This window comes from Aedes aegypti, chromosome 3, assembly GCF_002204515.2.
Source record: "Aedes aegypti strain LVP_AGWG chromosome 3, AaegL5.0 Primary Assembly, whole genome shotgun sequence".
Classification (NCBI taxonomy): domain Eukaryota; kingdom Metazoa; phylum Arthropoda; class Insecta; order Diptera; family Culicidae; genus Aedes; species Aedes aegypti.
The window spans coordinates 216,266,790-216,285,857 of record NC_035109.1 but is presented as its reverse complement, the minus strand read 5'-3'; the positions used below and the strand labels follow the sequence as shown (position 1 = coordinate 216,285,857).

Genomic DNA, 19,068 nt, shown 5'->3' with positions numbered 1-19,068 from the left:
TTAATTTGTCAAAAAATGGATAATATATCTACCATTTGGCGAACTGTGAACGACAAATTTTGTTCGAGAAAATCGTCGTTTTTAAATGGTTACATAACTTAACCGCCTATTTCCCACATTGTTATTTTCTCATTTACCGTTCGCCAAACTGTCAAAACCGTTTCTGTGATTGTTGCTTTATTGTTATTACTCATGGTTCACGATATTGTTCAGATATGGGTTCAAATTGTTGTGGACAATATGAGAAACAGTACAAGTATGGTTCATAATTATAATTATGCGGGTACACCAACAGAACTGACCAAGAAGTTTGTATTAAAGGCTACGTAACCCAATAGGGTCCTAAAGCCCTGTCACAATTTTAGTGCCATACGCTTAAGTTTAGGCCAAAAGCACATGTTTACTCATTTTTTTAATGTTTTTCGTTTTAGTCCAAAAAACATTTTGTTTATGTCTATTTTAGATTTTGTCACACCCCTTGGCTTAAACTCAAATTTTGGGTATATTTTGTTTTCCGTGTCCCTTCCGAAATGTCAGATAGGAACAACCCCATGACGGCAGAGTCGAGGTGAACATACAGCGGAATGGCCAACGGGAATTCGGAACACCGACGGAGAAAACAAACACGCGGATACAAACTATATTTACGTTTTATTGACCGGTATTGAAAAGTACAAACGTTCTGTATCGCTCACTGTTTGGTAACTAACTGATAAACGTCAACAAAGGATCAAAGGATATTGAGCATGAAAGGTAGGGTAATTGAGAGAGGGAATCAAAGGTTATTGATAGATGAGGTAGTCATTGTCCCGTTCAACACCCCAGCGTTAAAACTAAAAGCCCTGTGGTGTTTTTGTCGACTAAGCGAACGTCAAACATAATCAAAAGTGTCAAGGTTCATTTATGGACCCAATTTTTTAATAGGGTCCTAAAGGCCTGCCCCAATTTTAATGCCAAACGCTTAAGTTTAGGCTAATAACACATGTTTACTCAATTTTTTAATGTTTTTCTTTTGTTTAAGTCCAAAAAACATTTTTTTAGATTTTGTCACACTCTTTGGCTTAAACTCAAATTTTGGGTGTATTTTGCTTTCCGTGTCCCTTCTAAAATGTCAGATAGGAGCAATCCCAGTGTTAAAACTAAAAGCCCTGTGGTGTTTTTGTCGATTAGACGAACGTCAAACATGATCATAAGTGTCAAGGTTCATTTATGGACCAAATTTTTAAATTAATGTTTAAATATGATGTAGCCGTTATTTGAACGGGAAAAATTGCTAAAATAGTTGCAGTAACATGATCTTTTGTGTCATTAAATAAAAACAAGATTTCATTAAACATTTTAGGACCCAATTGAAGTTTAAATGTGATATAACCGTTATTTGAGCGGAAAAAAATACTAAAGTAGTTGAAGTAACATGCTCTTTCGTGTTCTTAGATAAAAACAAGATTTCATTAAACATTTTAGGACCCTATTATCGCACCCAGGCCACACACCACACGAAATCAATTTGAAAATTACAAATACTGCTTCCGGATGGATCCTGTGCTGTTCATGTAAAGCAGGAACAGGTCGTTGCAAACATATCGTGGCCTGTTTGCTTCATCTCAATCGGTAAGTCTGTTAGCATAATAAACATTCTATAATAAATAACTTGTGTTTGAATACTATTCATAGATCTGACCAAGTGGAATACTTGTCCTGTACGGATACCAAGCAAGCGTGGGGAAGTCCGAGAAAGGTACCCCATGGGGGCCAAAAGAGTGAGCGAACTTTGCTGCACCAAAATGCCTACCCGACTTGTACCGTCGGACTCAAAATTAAGGGATGCGATAGTGAAAGAGTCATTCACAAGGATAATGGAAGGTATATGCGATATTGTGTAGAATGCGTGGATGCGTGGAAAATTTCTTCCAAGAAATGGTCCAGAAAATCACATTTTTCTGATCGCAGTACGCTGTTGAGAAGAAATGTCACTTCAAACGTGGCTCTCTGTTCATTCAGTCAAGTAATTTCTTTATTTATCTTTACCGAAACAGCATACTTAGCTTAACACCCTAAAAGCCATTAGTTGACAGCGGTACACCCACCCTCCTATAGATGAAGAGAAATCGATCATGCGATTTACGCCCTTATTCCAGCGCACGCTATAATATAGTCCTAAAAGCATGATGGTCCTAAAATTTGAGTATTTCTCGATTACTTTTTCAAATCAACGTAAGTAACTTTCATACGGTTTTGAGGAAGTTAATTAAGAAGAATCACAACCTTCCCAAGAACCATGGAGCATTATATCATTGCTTAAATACAGCAGCCGCATTGCCGTAAGCCTATTATTAAAGTAGTTTAAAAGTGGAAAAAGGCCCTGATATAGTCGAACTAATGCCAGAATGTTTATAAAGCAACCAAGCAATTCATAAAGTAGTATTAGTGCATTGATACATTTGTAATGTAGCATTAATGCTCTTTTGCTTGACAGTTTGTCGAATAAAAGCAATGTCGCATCAGTATTGTTGATATGCAGTAGAATAAGTGTAATGTTATAATGCTTGGTGTAACTTGGGTTTCTTCTAAAACTAGTTTAAAATGAATCAACTTTTTAACATTTTGTTACTGTGTATATCACCTAAATTTTGCATGTAATCAGCTCGCGTTAAAACACTCACTGTAAACTCGGAATTACTCTTTAATGGGGAAAAAATACCCATTATTTGCTGATATATGGAAACGTCAAATAGTGGGTACTTATTTTTTCCCAAATAAAGGGTATTTTGTATCCTTTTATATATTCCGGTAGTTTACTCCATACTGGGTGAAAAATATCTTGCAACTTGCAATACACTATTTCTTTATCAGAGCAGTGACTGTTAAACTTTAAGATTTATGAAGACTCAAGAATGACGAAGCTAGCAAATCAAAATTCAGATAGTTCCAAGGTATGTACAGTTTTTATTCCTGTCGTGATCTTATCAAGCAAAATAAATATATTTGACAGGATGCTTTTGCGACCAAATCCATCCCGTTGCATGTCTGTAGAGTATCAGGAGGAGATGAAAGATAAAACCTTGCATCGTGGTAGGCTAGAAAATGGACAGTCAGTGAGTTGGAGAGAAATGTAGTAGGAGGTTGTTATCGGAGTGATTCTGGATGAGTGAAGAATAAAACGTATTAACAATCTGAACTGTAATTCGTTCCGTTAATTTAGTGATCTGAAGTCCTTACTTATTCTCTACAATGTCCCGCATATTAGGAAGCAGCATCCCCGTTTGCCATGCCAGCCGCAAAATAATTCAGTATTAACTAATAAATCACATAGTAACTATTGTAAAATGTAAATACTTCATTGAATAAAAAGTTGTGGTTTTATTAAGGAGTTGTTATAGTTGATAATTTACCGAAAATAAACATTAGAATCAAATTAAATTTTCATATATGCATAAAGAGTAAATATTACTCTGTTTCTCAAAATATATGTTCCGGATAGTGGGTAAAATTCACTCGTTAATCTGACGCACAAGCCGTTTACTCTTTAAAGAGTAAAGGCCCTTTACTCTTTTTATGAGTTAAACTAGTTTCTCTCAAAGAGGGTACTTTTTTACCCTTTAAAGGGTACTTTGACCTTACAGTGTAGGTAGCTCCTATCATTTCCCACAAAAAATGTATGACAAAATGATAAGCCGTTTCAGTTACTTAGAGCAACCGTAACGGTGCGCGACTAAACTAAATTACATAGCGCAGTATCATTACGCTGATCCGTACCGGGCGCTGCTAACCGGGGTAGCAAAAAGACAGCGCTGCTTTCGGAAAGCATCGGGTGAGCAAATTTAGCAGCGCGATAGTTGCGCTGCTATTCGATTTAAATTCAAGCATACGGTGTGAGATACGAAATTCTGGTGGGAGTTTTGGAAATCTGATGCGCATGAAGTAGATATTACAAAATTTTTGGAATTCAGGTAAAACATCAAGATTTTGATATAATACTAGGAATCTGATGCAATTATTGGAAATCCGATAGAAGTTCATGAAATATTCGATTTCTCGTAAGAATTTATCGATTTCGGAGAATTCTAGGATTTTGGGATTCCGACTGGAATCCTTGGGATTCCCACTGGAATCCTCGGGATTCCCACTGGAATCCTCGGGATTCCCACTGGAATCCTCGGGATTCCCACTGGAATCCTCGGGATTCCCACTGGAATCCTCGGGATTCCCACTGGAATCCTCGGGATTCCCACTGGAATCCTCGGGATTCCCACTGGAATCCTCGGGATTCCCACTGGAATCCTCGGGATTCCCACTGGAATCCTCGGGATTCCCACTGGAATCCTCGGGATTCCCACTGGAATCCTCGGGATTCCCACTGGAATCCTCGGGATTCCCACTGGAATCCTCGGGATTCCCACTGGAATCCTCGGGATTCCCACTGGAATCCTCGGGATTCCCACTGGAATCCTCGGGATTCCCACTGGAATCCTCGGGATTCCCACTGGAATCCTCGGGATTCCCACTGGATTCCCACTGGAATCCTTGGGATTCCCACTGGAATCCTTGGGATTCCCACTGGAATCCTTGGGATTCCCACTGGAATAATTGGGATTCCCACTGGAATCCTTGGGATTCCCACTGGAATCCTTGGGATTCCCACTGGAATCATTGGGATCCATGGATTCCAGTCCCAAGGATTCCAGTCGGAATCCAAGGATTCCAGTCGGAATCCCAAGGATTCCAGTCGGAATCCCAAGGATTCCAGTCGGAATCCCAAGGATTCCAGTCGGAATCCCAAGGATTCCAGTCGGAATCCCAAGGATTCCAGTCGGAATCCAAGGATTCCAGTCGGAATCCCAAGGATTCCAGTCGGAATCCCAAGGATTCCAGTCGGAATCCCAAGGATTCCAGTCGGAATCCCAAGGATTCCAGTCGGAATCCCAAGGATTCCAGTCGGAATCCCAAGGATTCCAGTCGGAATCCCAAGGATTCCAGTCGGAATCCCAAGGATTCCAGTCGGAATCCCAAGGATTCCAGTCGGAATCCCAAGGATTCCAGTCGGAATCCCAAGGATTCCAGTCGGAATCCCAAGGATTCCAGTCGGAATCCCAAGGATTCCAGTCGGAATCCCAAGGATTCCAGTCGGAATCCCAAGGATTCCAGTCGGAATCCCAAGGATTCCAGTCGGAATCCCAAGGATTCCAGTCGGAATCCCAAGGATTCCAGTCGGAATCCCAAGGATTCCAGTCGGAATCCCAAGGATTCCAGTCGGAATCCCAAGGATTCCAGTCGGAATCCCAAGGATTCCAGTCGGAATCCCAAGGATTCCAGTCGGAATCCCAAGGATTCCAGTCGGAATCCCAAGGATTCCAGTCGGAATCCCAAGGATTCCAGTCGGAATCCCAAGGATTCCAGTCGGAATCCCAAGGATTCCAGTCGGAATCCCAAGGATTCCAGTCGGAATCCCAAGGATTCCAGTCGGAATCCCAAGGATTCCAGTCGGAATCCCAAGGATTCCAGTCGGAATCCCAAGGATTCCAGTCGGAATCCCAAGGATTCCAGTCGGAATCCCAAGGATTCCAGTCGGAATCCCAAGGATTCCAGTCGGAATCCCAAGGATTCCAGTCGGAATCCAAGGATTCCAGTCGGAATCCCAAGGATTCAGTCGGACAGGATCCCGATCCAGGATTCCAGTCGGAATCCCAAGGATTCCAGTCGGAATCCCAAGGATTCCAGTCGGAATCCCAAGGATTCCAGTCGGAATCCCAAGGATTCCAGTCGGAATCCCAAGGATTCCAGTCGGAATCCCAAGGATTTCAGTCGGAATCCCAAGGATTTTCAGTCGGAATCCCAAGGATTTTCAGTCGGAATCCCAAGGATTTTTCAGTCGGAATCCCAAGGGATTTCAGTCGGAATCCCAAGGATTTGCAGTCGGAATCCCAAGGATTCCAGTCGAATCCCAAGGATTCCAGTCGGAATCCCAAGGATTCCAGTCGGAATCCCAAGGATTCCAGTCGGGAATCCCAAGGATTCCAGTCGGAATCCCAAGGATTCCAGTGGGAATCCAAGGATTCCAGTGGGAATCCCAAGGATTCCAGTGGAATCCCAAGGATCCAGTGGATCCAAGGTCGGGAATCCCAAGGATTCCAGTGGGAATCCCAAGGATTCCAGTGGGAATCCCAAGGATTCCAGTGGGAATCCCAAGGATTCCAGTGGGAATCCCAAGGATTCCAGTGGGAATCCCAAGGATTCCAGTGGGAATCCCAAGGATTCCAGTGGAATCCAGGATTTCCATGGGAATCCCAAAGGATTCCAGTGGGAATCCCAGGATTCCCAGTGGGAATCCTCCAAGGATTTGCCAGGTGAGATCCCAAGGTATTCCAGTGGGAATCCTAAGGATTCCAGTCGGGTATTCCTAAAGGATTCCAGTCGGTATCCCAAGGATTCCAGTCGCGATTCACAAATAATTACTGTCCAAATTTTGCATTATTTCTTTGCACGATTTACATGTGATGCCACTAGAATTGGCAAGGATTCCCAATCAATTAGCATTCCAGTCGGATTTCAGTAAAGATCTCAAAAAATTTCTGATGGAATTCTAAAATGAATTTTCGCACCAGAGTATTAATACATTGATCTCCCAGGCAGAGTTGCCAAATTTCCCAACCATGAAATGGATCACCATTATTTTCAACAACATCTCGCATAACTTCTGATCTCGCCCTAAAAGCCATTGATAAACCATAGTGTGTAGCTCGTTTGTTTCTGAGCATTTGAATGGATTTTTCATGTTATTCAACAACGCTATGGGGAAGAAAGGATTAATATCTACCTGCCCGTGATGTTGGTTTGAGTGCTATTTCTTTCATTTGCTCAGAAACAACGAGCTACGCACGTGGTTACCAATGGCTTTTAGGGCGTTATCTCAGAGTATGCAAGAACTCATATGTTAACCCAAAAAGGCAATGACCGGTACGGAAACGAGTTACTAAATATGGTAGCCACCGGTGTGAGAATGAGTGACTAAACTAAAATGACAACTCAGGGGGTGATCATTTTACTCACCCGAATAGTCGCTCCCGTTAAAGATGCTCTTACGACGTTTTTGTACCAGTGTAAAATCGATTCAAGTAGTGTTTTGTTTTGATTCGTAGTTAAATCACTATGTCTCCCATACAACGGAGCGGCGAAAGTAGCGGTTAGGTTCCGAAAGTGGAGAATCTTACTTTCGTCGTTTTGTAAATCCGGAAATTAAACGTTCTAAAAGTGAAAAATCGAGTTGGTTTAGAGCGGAACGTGTAGAATTTCGTCTGCGAAACACGTAGGATTGATAAAGTAAGTTTGTTAACTTTTTTGACTTGAGTGTGTATGAATAAGTCTTCGAGAATTTATTCAAATTTTTATTCAAATTTATTCAAATTTCAGGACCCTATTCACTTTTTTCGTTGGGCGTTCTGGAAAAGGCCCAGCAATTTTCATGCCCTTGTTATCACGCACACCATCAAACCGAAACTAAAATACTAAGCGGCTGCTGAGCAAGAAGAGAAGCAAGCAAGTTTTTATCAATCAATCGTGAGTTTGTTCGGCAAGCGCAGGTTTGCATCATTTTGATCAGCGGATTTCGCAGTCGAGTTTTTACGTGAATTTCGCGTGTGATTTATTCGAATCGGTAATAATCCCCTAGATTAGGTGCAAAATTATCCCATGCAAATGAAATATCGTGCTTTCGGTCAGAAATGTGATGTGAAAAATGAAAATTTAGAAGTGGCTTTCGTCAGACGTGAAACGAAAATTTAAATAACCTCACTTTTCTTCCTCTTTGTGTCGCATTTTTCTCGCGCGGGATCTCAGCCTGCTGTGTGTCGCATCGCAGCGTGTGGGGTTTCTAGTGGGCGTTCACATGTGTATGTGTGAGAGTGCGCGCAAGCTTTTGGAGATGGATGTGTTTGTGTGCAGGTTTGTAGTGGTGCGGTATTACGAAGGACATCCAGAAGTGTTGTCAAATTTTTGTTTCTAATTCTTTTGGGTCAAGTCTTTTCTTTTTGTATCAAGTCAATTCAAGCATGATTTTTCAAATCGGCGTATCTAACACTCGGATGGTTTCGAGAAAAATGCGATGCAAAATATTGTAAAGCATTTAAAATCCTGTTTAAAATGTTTTGCATTTTTTCTATTGCGATGTCTACTATAAGTTGAAAAAAAGAACACTGTTTCTAACCACTATTAAACAAATCCGATTTGTTTTGAATTTAGTTGAAAAACAGGTAAAATTAGAGAATAAACCCTTTTGCTTTGTGCTGCTCACATACACCATGGATGATTCGTCGATACCATACCTTGATTGATACATACACCTTGCTTGATGCGTCGGTTTGACAGTTCGTTTTGCACATCCGTCACGTCATATACACCAGTATTGTTTTGAAGTTGCACATACACCGGTTTGCAAATTCCCATAAAACTTATTAAACTTAGTCAATTCGTCAGTTTCAACTTTCAACGACAACGAATATTAGTTTCCGAATGTTTCCAATTTCAACTCGACTAAGAGGAGCACCGGACGGAGCCGTAAATAACAAAAGCAGGAGGAGAACAGTTCTTGTGCGAAATTTGGTGAGAAATATTGTCTTAAACCGAATACTGATGATGTTCCACATCAGTTTGCCGACCCGTCAGCTCGCTCAACTGTGGAAATCCAATTCTCTCGATTTCCAACATGTTTAGTGATTTGGAAGCAGTATGACGTATCTGGTGTTCGAAATTTTATGTTTTGATTCTACATATAGGTCGCTTTACTATGAGCATATGTACGGTGTATGTGCTAGCATGAAAAATGTTGACAGTTGAGTCGCTTTGCAAACGAAGGGTGTATGTAGCCAAATTAAAAACACTGAGTAAAGTGCACATAGGGCATAATTTTAATTTATTTCTAAAAATCAAAAAATGGATGTAGGAATACTTTTATAGACACAATAGGTAGATTATGCGTTTGTCAAGCCCATGCAAAGCAAATCTCGATTTGTTTATTTTTGCAGATACGTCGGATTGAAAAGTTTGGCTTGAATTAGCCTTTTATCAAGCTGATTGACCGTTCTGGTCTTATAGGGCTATTATACGGATAATTAAATTGCTATTTGATTACTGGGGTAATACAATTTGTAGAAAATCCCGTCTTATGGGTCAAACAATAAGTGCAGAATCAACCTTGTCAAGTTATTTGAATAAATGTGACTTATGTTGTTACATTTGATGATGTATGGTTAGTTTTTTGCCTTAATCATAGGACTACAAAGTTAGTCATATTCGGAACATAGCCAAAATTTGAACCTTTTTTTATAATGTTCATTGTTGCAGGGTAGCAAGCCTTTTTTAGATACTCGGTCTATATGTTAATACATATCTGTAAAAAGTATTTCTAACGAAATGAATAATCTCCATGGATTTTTCAAAACATCATTTTGAGGTTTCATACCACTAAATACAACAGCAATTATTCTGACCATTTCTATATAATTTTCTTCAGTAATTCTGTTCAATGTTTTTCAAGGAATGCCTCCAAAAATTCCCACAGGATTTTATCCAGGGATTCAGTTGATTATTTATTCAATAATTATTTTAGGAGTTTATCTAGAAAAACCACCAAAACTTCCTTAGAAGTTTGGGAGTTTTTCAGAAATCCTTGCAAGAGTTCATCAAGAATTACAACACATTTTTTACTAGAGATTAATATTATTTTCTCTAGGAATCCTTAAAATACTTTCTTAAAATGTCCTTGACAACATCGCTGGGAAACTTCTTAAAGAAATTAAAAAAATATATATATATCCACTGAAATTTCCAAAGAAATCATAAAAGTAGTCTATGGAGTGTTTTTTAAAGGCACTTCCGGAGAAATTCTTGATCGAAATCTTGGAAAACTGATTGACAATTTTGGAGTAAATCATTAAAAAATCGTGGACGAAATTCCAGCGAAATGAGATTGTACAATTACTGGATGAACTCCAGGATATTCTTGAGAAAATTGTAAGAGAATCTTCGAAGGATTTCCTTGAGAAATTCATGACGGAGTCTCCTGGGGTAATTTTTAGTCGTATCTTTTAAAAATCCAGGTTGAACTCTTGAAAACATCTTAAACTAATGTTATGGAGGCATTTCTTCGAAAAGAAACATGAATTCTCGCGGAACATTACTAAAGGACCTATGTACAAATGAGAGATTCTCTCCTCTCTCGTTCTCTTTCGATTATAACAGTGGAATACTAATGATTTTGGGAAGTTTTTCACTATAGATCGAAAGTCAATTTCCTTGACTAGCGTTTCATACAAAAAACGCAACAGAAGAGGTTAATGTGACTCAGTTATTAATGAAAGAGAAAGTAAACAAAGAGAGCCTCTCAATGTTAGATAGGTCCTTTAGTAATGTTCCGCGAGAATTAGTTGCTGATGGAATTCCTGACAAAAATCATAAAATAGCGTATAGTAAAACAAGCAGTAATACTTGTAATTTACAATCAATCCAACGGACACGAACACACCCTTTTATTTGGCTTATTTTTGTTGTCTTGATTGTTGTATGGTCTCTTTTTTGTTACCGCTTGGTCTCTTTTATGTTCCTGTTAGGTTTTTTTTTTCAAGCATAAGGTATCTAAAGTTTTTAATTTGAAGGCATTCAGTCGCTACCACCTCTGATCGTTAACATTGCACTCATAATAATCCACACAACATTGCTACGTGAAAACATACGTGTTTTTTTCCTTCGCCTTTTTCATATAGCATCGTGGATCATAATCCATTGTTATCCATGGACCGATGTTCGAGTTCACTAATTTGGTCACATGGTCACGTAAATAACACGTGCGTTCATTCTGTGTTTATAGACCGATGCACGAGTTCATTATTTGACGTTTGAGCGGAGCCGTGTTATTTATGTGACCATGGAAACCAGTGAATTCGGCACCGCTCAAACGTCAAATTAATGAACTCGTGCATCGGTCCATGGATGCACGGGTTCACTATTTGACGTTTTAGCGGTGCCGTGTTATTTATGGGACCATAGCAACCGGTGAATTCGGCACCGCTTAAACGTCAAATTAGTGAACTCGTGCATTGATCCATGGACCGTGTTATTTATGTGACCATGGAAACGAGTGAATTCGGCAACGCTCAAACGTCAAATTAGTGAACTCGTGCATTGATCCATAATGGACCGATGCACGGGTTCACTATTTGACGTTTTAGCGGTGCCGTGTGATTCCGTTTTCTGATATCCTGTGAGTCAAGCAGTTCCCTCCGCAAATCAGTCCGTAGTTCCTTCCATCCCTTTGAGATTATCTGTTAAGCCGTAGTAAGTTAATGTTTCCATCCTACCAATCCTAGAGTTGACTTGCTGAGTTCCCCCTTTCCGAGCATGTTTGTCGTAATAAGCCAGTCTTGAATTCACCATCCCTTTCCCTTTTCGGCCAGAGTCTATAAGTTTTTAAGAAATGGAAGCCTTTGAAATGTTATCTTTCCACCCTGACAGTTCTTATGAGTCGAGTCCCTGAGTTCCCCATCACCGTGAATTTTGTAGTCATACCAAGTCCTCCATTGAACCCATCCCTTTACATCTTTTAACCGGGGAGTATGTTCGCCGCCAACGCGAAGTTTCCGTTTGTATGTGTGTCCCTCACACCCCTGTCCCTACTAATCTCGAGCCGCCGCGAGTATATCGGCCTCCAATACCAAACTAACAACCACCCCAAATAACTCACACACACGCAGTACGTCGTTAGTTTTGCTTCCCCTTACCATCCTTCCGAGCGACATGATCGAATATGTACCTGTACGCAGTCAAGCCGACCAACCATCTATCCCAGCTATGTATTGCGTGAAGACACCCGCCCGAGCATCGTTCGCTCAGTAATACATAGCATGCAGTGGAAATTTCCACCATCGTCCCCACACCGCTGCGCATGTAAAGTTGTTGTTTACCTACAGCCTATTTAAGAAACTTGCATGCGCAAGATTCCATTCAGTTTTCATTCAACCTTTATACCATTAAGAACTAGAGACAATACAGTAGTTAAGTAAAAGTTCCAAACCGCCTTTCCCTCCACCAGTGTAAGCCAATCAGCCTTTTTTAAGGCTAGAGTTGCAAGATCCCCCTGCAGTCGAGCTATCGGTCTTGTGCCCTGTTGCTCCCGGCAACAGGTGGACGGAAGATCAACCGATCGTTCCATCCCCGCTCACCCGAGCAAAGTCCCAGTTGCACGCCGCAACAAACCCTCAATCCATATTATGTGTGTAAAATGTCAAAACTGAGCTAAACCCATTTTTTCGCTTTCAAAATCCCGTTGGTTATTATAGGCCAACGGAACCAATTTCGGCTAGTGATTTAACTTCGGTTCCTAAATTGGCCAATTGCATTGATTTCTCATGAGGGTGGCCAAATTAGGAGTGCCCTGGCCAAATTAGGTGTATGGAACTTAAAATTATAAGGAACATGAATTGTTTTTCTTATGTTTTGAATCAATTTGGACGAGTAAAGAATGTAGCTCTATCATATGAATGTGATCTACTGAACACAAAAGGTTTCATGGTGATTGGCTATGTAAAACGGTGTATAATCCACTGTGGCTACAACTGGCGTATGGCCAAAACCGGTGCTTCTACCCTACTGTATTTAACTGCGATATACGAATTATGGTAGATAAGTCCGCGGCTACAAAGCAAAGCCATGCTGAAGGCGTCTGGGTTCGATTCCCGGTCGGTCCAGGATCTTTTCGTAATGGAAATTTTCTTGATTTCCCTGGGCATAGAGTATCATCGTACCTGCCACACGATATACGAATGCGATAATGGCAACTTAGGCAAAGAAAACTCTCAGTTAATAACTATGGAAGTGTTCAAAAGAACACTTAGCTGAGAAGCAGGCTCTGTCCCAGTGAGGACGTGCCAAGAAAAAGAAGAAGTATGAAGGTAACAATGATCCTAATTAGGTTTTACTAAAAAGCTCGTTTAAATTTCTTTACATGTATCATTCCTTAAATTATATTTATTGCTTATATCAAGGTTTTAGGGAACATTATTATCTTGACTTGTCAAAATCAATTTTATTTATTATGAAGATTATGATATTGAATAATTGTATTTGCGGAAGCAGTTCAAATGTTTCACAGGCGAAATGAGTTTACATGCTTATCCCCTCTGCCCTCTGCTTTATTTTTTACCGCTAAAAAAATATTCAAATCGTGATAACTTTTTTGTTTCTCAATATTTTTGCACCATTTTTTAACAAGATCTTAAAAAATCTTCTAGTATGAGAATCCGTGTCGATATTAATCATTGGTGAGCTAGTTTTAAAGATATTTCGATGTTCCTTGGGGGACTTCACTTTTGCCTCATATACCGGACACTTTGATTCGAATTCTGGACAGCTCATGAAAATTATTACTAGAAAAGACAAGTCATTAATTGAAATCGTTAACTCATTAAAGAGACGTCTAAGGCAGTTGGGCATGGAAAAAGCTTATAATAACAAGCCTTGAAAATGAGAACTTTTGAGCTACAAAAATTGAAACATTTCGTGTGAAATATTTCCCATACAAAGTAGAATGTTCGGAAGACGATGCTGTCCGTAATATGAATCGAAACGGTAAAATGTCTTTGGTGGCCATTTTGTTTTTGGTCAATTTATCAACAAAATAAAATGTGTACTATACAGTGCCATGTAACAAGGAGCTTACTCTAAACAAATCATACAAATCGGTTCAGTATTCTTGGAGAAATCTGAAAGTTACGATTTGAGGTTTTTTAGGATTTTCAAAATCTTTATTTGTGCAGCGTGGTACCAGAAACATGAATGCTCTCTACTCAAAAACGGCTGCACCAAATTGTTTCATTTTTTCACAACAAACTCACATTAATGTATCATTTCGAGGAGTAAATATCCGAATAAGATAAAAATTCTGTAGCCTGAGATATTCACGTGGGTTATGAAAACGTGTCGGTCCCCCAAGGAATTTTGGTACATCTTCGGATCCAGGTGACCAATGATCAATATCGACACATATTCCAAAACAAGAAGAGTTTTTTGAGACCATGTAAAAAAATGTTGCAAAAATATCGAAAAACAAAAAAGTTATCGCAGTCGCCGGTAGAGGGGTTATTAAATAAAAAGCAATTGAAAAAACTTAACTCAATCTAAATGTACAGAGCATTTATCATGACAAAAAAATAGCAACGATTTTTGTCTAAAATTGATGGTGGTTTAATACACATCTAAAAAACATGAATAAAACAAAGATTTGAAAAATTGTAATATCATACCCTAAAATATATCTATAGATGATTGTAATCCATTAAAAAATCCTGGCTAACTACGTTTTGCCACCAAGTACTGTTTGACATTTGCTTCAATGTTTCAATATTGGATATTCTTAGAGTCAATTAGTTCTATACCTACCAGAGAGACTTTCTACATAGTTCACGAAACTTTTTCAAGCTTCCTTGGGAAATTATAGGTTCTACATGCCAAACCCGTCCCCTCCGAAACGTGGTCTTGGCCCCCCTTAAAAAAATTGAAAAAAAAAGATGATGGGATAATTAAACTGCATGTTGAATATATATTTTCAAAATTTCTGGATAATCGTTGCTTAGAATGTAAATAGCAAGACGTAGTTTTAAAACGTCTCATGTCTACTGCCAAATCTTTTTTTGTCATCTTTGTTCTCGATGATGAAATTCACGTTTTACTATTGGCTGATTTCACTTGATCCATTTGTAGCCCTATTGTTAATTAGAAAACCAAACGGTTAAGTTATTGTTTATGATTACCAATTTTATAACAAGCTTCGAGATTTTAGGATCAATTATTGTCTTCTAGGCAAAATTTTCCGCTGAAAAGAAGAAATAATCGCCTATCTTGATAATATGCAAAATTACTTGTCTATAATGATAAGGAAAATCTTTTTTTTATCGCAGTTCGCGGTTGAGAAAAAATGTAATTTGAAATAAAATTCTGTAGCAAATTTGTTGATCCATTTGGTCAAGAAATTTCTTAATATTTCTTGAAAAAAACAGCATACGTAACTTTACGGTTCAAACTCTAAGAATTGTTGTTTTTTGCTTGTATTCAAAGCGTTCTCTCCTCAAACATGCTATAATTTGTGTTGGGAACCACTGGACCAACATAGCGATCAACCGATCGCTACCACCACTATCACTACTATGCTCACTGGTAGCAGCCAGACTGCTACCCGTAGATGCGCGAATAGTAAACAACAACTGTTCAGCCATTGTATAGTCCGCGCGCTTCCCGCGATTACATGTACTTTTAGTTCGTTTCTTTTAATAAAGTTTTAGTATGTTTATCGTGTACGTTCGCGTCTAATTTATGTGTTAACATGCACACGACCACCCCGCCGGCGCGTACGTAACAGTGGCGACGAGGAAAAGTGAAATTTGAGAACATTTTCGCGCGAGTGAGTGAAAGTGTTTCGTTTACGGAAGAGGAGGAGAATTTCGGGAGACGAAATGTTTTCGCCACCCGGGAGTGACCGGCCAGGATCAGTGCCACCGGTAAATGGACTGCAACAGAATCCAGCAGCTCCGAATCACCAACCGGGAGTGAATTTTCATCAGCAGCAGCCACCGTCGATCCCAAACATGAATCCTCCACTTCTTCAGCCCAGTGGTGCACAAGCTGCCTCCCACGTACCACAGGCACAGCAACAGCAGTCGCAGCAAAATTATTCGTCGGTCGATCCGATGATGCTGCACTTCTTCCAGCAGATGCAACAGCAAATAAATCTGCAATTTCAGCAGCAGCAAGCGCTCCTCAATCAGCAGGTGGACATGTTCCGGTCGGCATTGTCGGCGATCAACATCAACGTTCCGACAAATCCGGAGCAAATTCTCGATTCACTGGCGAGTAACATCCGAGAATTCCGGTGCGAACCGGACCAAAACGTTACCTTTGGTGGATGGTACGTCCGTTACGAGGATCTGTTTGCCAAAGACGCCGTTCGACTCGACGATGAAGCCAAGGTGAGACTGCTGCTGCGGAAGTTAGGCCCGTCGGAACACGAGAGGTACACCAGTTACATCCTTCCGAAGAGTCCCAACGAAATCAAGTTCGATGACACGGTGAGTAAGCTCAAAAGCTTGTTCGGCATGCCAGAGTCTGTGATCAGCAGACGGTATCGGTGCTTGCAAGTCAAGAAGCAGGCCACCGAGGACTACAAGACGTTCGCCTGTCGGGTGAACAAGTTGTGTGTCGAGTTCGAGCTAGGGAAACTGTCGGAGGATCAGTTCAAGTGCCTCATGTTCGTCTGTGGGCTGAAGGCGGAAAGCGATGCGGAGATCAGAACGAGGTTGCTCAGTCGTATTGAAGAGCGGGACGACGTAACGCTGGAGCAAATTTCGGACGAATGTCAGCGGCTTCTCAACATCAAGCACGACACGGCGATGATAGAGACAGCGTCTTCGTCGGCAGCAGTGCAAGCAGTGAAGAAGCAGCACAGCAAGAAAAGTTTCCGTTCCGGAAGAGGATCGCCAGAGTCAAGATCCAGCAGTCAGAAGGGTGCCAGTCCAGCAACTCCGTGTTGGAACTGCGGTGCCATGCACTATTCGAAGGATTGTCCATTCCAGAAGAATCGGTGCAGGGACTGTGGTGAAACGGGTCACAAGGACGGGTATTGCTCCAGTGCGAGGAAGATAAAATCTCCAAGCAAGCGGTACAGCAGATCAGCGAAGCAAGCAACGACGAGAAGCGTGCAGGTGAAGAACATCCGGAAGCGACGAAGGTTTGTCAAAGCGGACATCAACGGCAGGCAAATCAGTCTGCAGCTCGATACTGCGTCGGATATCAGCATCATTTCCGAGCAGACATGGCAGAAAATCGGGCAACCTGCATCAAGTCCTGCAACAGTGCAAGCCGCAACAGCGTCTGGCAAACCGCTGAAGCTGAAGTTCCAGTGTAGCTGCGAAGTAAGCCTCAATGGGGAGAAGCGTATAGGTCGATTCTTCGTAGTCAAGCAACAGCTCAACTTGCTTGGACTAGACCTCATCGACGCGTTCAATCTCGGGTCGGTGCCAATGGACCATTTCTGCAACCAGTTCGCAGTTCTTCCACGTCCATCAACTCCCTCAAAGCAGCTTTTTCCGGAGGTTTTCAACGACGCACCGGGACTGTGTACGAAGGCGAAAGTGAAGTTCACGCTGAAGGAAGGAAAAACACCAGTTTTCCGGCCAAAGCGACCGGTAGCGTATGCAATGTGCAGTATCGTCGACGCCGAATTGGATCGGCTTGAGAAGGCGAACATCATCACTCCAGTCGACTTCTCAGAGTGGGCAGCTCCCATTGTCGTCGTTCGCAAGGCAAGCGGCGCAGTTCGCATCTGTGGAGACTACTCCACTGGCCTCAATGACGCCCTTCAACCACATCAGTACCCGCTTCCGCTGCCGGAGGACATTTTCGCTAAGCTAGCGAACTGCAAGGTGTTCAGCCAGATCGACCTGTCAGATGCGTTCTTGCAGGTGGAAGTAGACGAAAGCTGCCGGGAGATGCTCACCATCAACACGCACAGAGGTCTCTATCGATACAATCGGCTCCCACCAGGAGTAAAGGCGGCACCTGGAGCATTCCAGCAGCTCGTAGACACGATGCTCGCTGGGCTTGAATGTACGTCGGGGTATCTCGATGACGTTCTAGTCGGTGGCGTAAACGAAGAAGATCATCAGCGCAATCTCGAAGCAGTTCTTCGTCGTATTCAGGAATTCGGATTCACCATCAAGGCCGAAAAGTGCTCGTTCGGCCAGCAGCAGATCAAGTACGTCGGACATCTCATCGACGAGCAAGGTCTGCGTCCTGATCCAGCTAAAGTTGAAGCCATCTGCAACATGCCCGCTCCTACCAACGTATCAGAAGTCCGCTCTTTCCTGGGAGCGATAAATTACTACGGAAAGTTCGTTCCGAGTATGCGCAAGCTTCGCTATCCACTCGATGAGCTTCTCAAAGCAGATAAGAAGTTCGCCTGGACAGCGGAGTACGAGAAGTCCTTCACCATCTTCAAGCAGATCCTCCAGTCAGACTTGCTTTTGACGCATTACAATCCGCAGCTTGGAATAGTGGTTTCCGCGGATGCTTCATCGGTAGGCGTCGGAGCGACCATCAGCCACAAGTTTCCGGATGGGTCGCTCAAGGTAGTGCAGCACGCATCCAGGGCACTGACGTCCGCCGAGCAAGCCTACAGTCAGCCAGATCGTGAGGGACTCGCCATCATCTTCGCCGTGACCAAGTTCCACAAGATGGTGTTTGGTCGCCATTTCACCTTGCAAACAGACCACGCACCGTTGCTTCGAATCTTCGGTTCGAAGAAAGTTGGGCGTTGGGCTCTTCAACTGCTGCTCTACGATTTCGACATCGTCTACGTGAATACCGAAAAGTTCGGGAACGCCGACATTCTGTCCCGGCTAATCAATCAGCACGTCAAGCCGGAAGAAGACTTCGTCGTAGCCAGCATCATCACCGAGAACGATGTAAGATCTGTAGCATTAGATGCAGTTGACGCACTTCCTCTCAATTTCAGGGCGATTCAGCATACCACCCGTTCCGACCCTGTTCTCAGCAAGGTCTATCGCTACATTCAGCAAGGCTGGCCACAATCAAAATCAGCCATTCCGGACCGTGATGTTCAGCGGTTCTTCGACCGTAGCGACTCGTTATCAACGGTTCAAGGGTGCGTGATGTTTGCTGAACGCCTTGTGATTCCGAGCAGTTTCCGAGCGCGTTGTTTGCACCATCTTCACCGGGGTCATCCGGGAATCCAGCGCATGAAGGCGATTGCGCGCAGTTACGTGTACTGGCCGTCGATCGATTCGGACATCACTGCGCACGTCAAGGGTTGCAGTAGTTGCGCAGCCGCAGCCAAGAGTCCGCCCAAATCAGCACCATTGTCGTGGCCCAAATCAACGCATCCATGGCAACGGGTTCACATCGATTACGCTGGGCCCATTGAAGGAGAGTACTTTTTGCTCAGCATCGATTCGCTTTCCAAGTGGGTTGAAATCGTCAGAACCAAATCGATCACTGCCTCAGCTACCATCG

General features: G+C 42.0%; 1 protein-coding gene and 1 long non-coding RNA gene across 3 annotated transcripts in view; both read left to right on the top strand.

The window, feature by feature from the left end:
- Positions 1 to 547: 547 nt before the first annotated feature.
- Positions 548 to 2,543, top strand: LOC110678664. 2 transcript variants are annotated; one of them, XR_002501818.1, is made up of 4 exons: positions 548 to 753; positions 1,465 to 1,611; positions 1,675 to 1,863; positions 2,037 to 2,543. It is a non-coding gene; the product is annotated as an uncharacterized LOC110678664 (long non-coding RNA). The 2 variants fall into 2 exon arrangements; XR_002501817.1 differs by having other exon boundaries at positions 1,675 to 2,543.
- Positions 2,544 to 15,494: 12,951 nt separating this feature from the next.
- The window catches only part of LOC110678143 (nuclear transcription factor Y subunit beta-like), a 13,664-nt gene continuing 10,090 nt past the window's right edge, over positions 15,495 to 19,068 (top strand). The window contains exon 1 of the mRNA XM_021850754.1: positions 15,495 to 15,851. Within this exon, the coding sequence (XP_021706446.1) occupies positions 15,495 to 15,851 (357 nt within the window). The remainder of the gene's footprint in view (positions 15,852 to 19,068) is intronic.